At 60.1% G+C, this 1,121-nt stretch overlaps 1 protein-coding gene across 1 annotated transcript in view; it reads right to left on the minus strand.

Annotated features, from left to right (window-relative positions):
* Positions 1-1,121, minus strand: part of BAZ1B (bromodomain adjacent to zinc finger domain, 1B) — an 86,613-nt gene that overhangs the window by 82,390 nt on the left and 3,102 nt on the right. Inside the window, exons 2-3 of the mRNA XM_011976357.1 lie at positions 466-810; positions 209-301 (exon numbers count right to left, since the gene is read on the minus strand). Coding sequence (XP_011831747.1) covers positions 209-301; positions 466-810 — 438 coding nt within the window. The remainder of the gene's footprint in view (positions 1-208; positions 302-465; positions 811-1,121) is intronic.

The raw sequence follows: 1,121 nt of genomic DNA on the forward strand, positions 1-1,121 counted from the left end.
GCGCCTCCCAGCAGCTCCCCGCCGACCTCCACCTCCGGTCCCGGCGGCCAGCAGTCACGACTCCTCCTCAGCGGCACCGGAGGAAATTATTGAAAAATGGCGGGAGATTCCCCTCCTCCCCCCAGCCCGGCCAACGCACACACTAACTTGCTCCCCCGTGGCGCCGGTGGCGAATGATCCAATAGGCGGAGAGCTGGTCAGCGCTCACAGCCCATTGGCTCGGAGGAGCTGCCGCTCCGCGTCTGGGTCCCGCCCCCCTGCCCCTGTCGCGTAGTTGGGTTGCAGCGCACTAGAGGGCAGTCTGAAGAGGTGAAAGGTCACGTTATGTAAACGCCCGTGATAGGCATGCGGGCCTCCGACAGCGGAGTTAAAAGTCGGAGACAGCGGGGGACGGAGAGGCTGAGAACTCAAAGAGGTCACGCCGGAGAAGCCCCTCGCATATACAGATACTGCGCCATCTGTCACCGACGGCGACACCGACATCCGGGCACCACTGTCCGTGTGGTGCGCCGGAGGGGGAGGGGGAGCGCGCGGCCAGGGGCTTTGTCTTTCCTTTTGGGCTCCGCCCCCTTCTTAAAGGCGCCGCGCTCGGCCACGCCCGAGGATGCGCGGGTGGGGCTGGACTGCAGGGAGGGGTTGGCGGGAAGTGGCCCCGGGAGCTTCCCCTGGCAAAGGTTCTGCGGAAGGACAACTTGGGCGCCAGCTTTGCTCACCCCAAAGTTAACTTCTGGGCGAGAGTGTGGTTGAGATCTGGGTAGAAGTATACTGCTTGTTTCTAGGGGCTTGCTGGAAAGTAGAATGTAGAAGCTTCTTTGGAGAAATAGATTAAAAGACGTACCTAGTTTTTTGGATTTTTTGAGACGGAGTCTCGCTCTGTCGCCCAGGCTGGAGCGCAATGGCGCGATCTCGGCTCACCGCAACCTCTGCCTCCCGGGTTCAAGAGATTCTCCTGCCTCAGCCTCCCCAGTAGCTGGGATTACCAGCATGCGGCACCGCACCCGGACAATTTTGTATTTTCAGTAGAGACTGGGCTTCTCCATGTTGGTCAGGCTGGTCTCAAACTCCCGACCTCAGGTGATCCGACCGACTGGGCCTCCCAAGATGATTTTTTTTTTTTTTTT

Source organism: Mandrillus leucophaeus, unplaced genomic scaffold, assembly GCF_000951045.1.
Source record: "Mandrillus leucophaeus isolate KB7577 unplaced genomic scaffold, Mleu.le_1.0 Scaffold164, whole genome shotgun sequence".
In the NCBI taxonomy this organism is placed as follows: Eukaryota; Metazoa; Chordata; class Mammalia; order Primates; family Cercopithecidae; genus Mandrillus; species Mandrillus leucophaeus.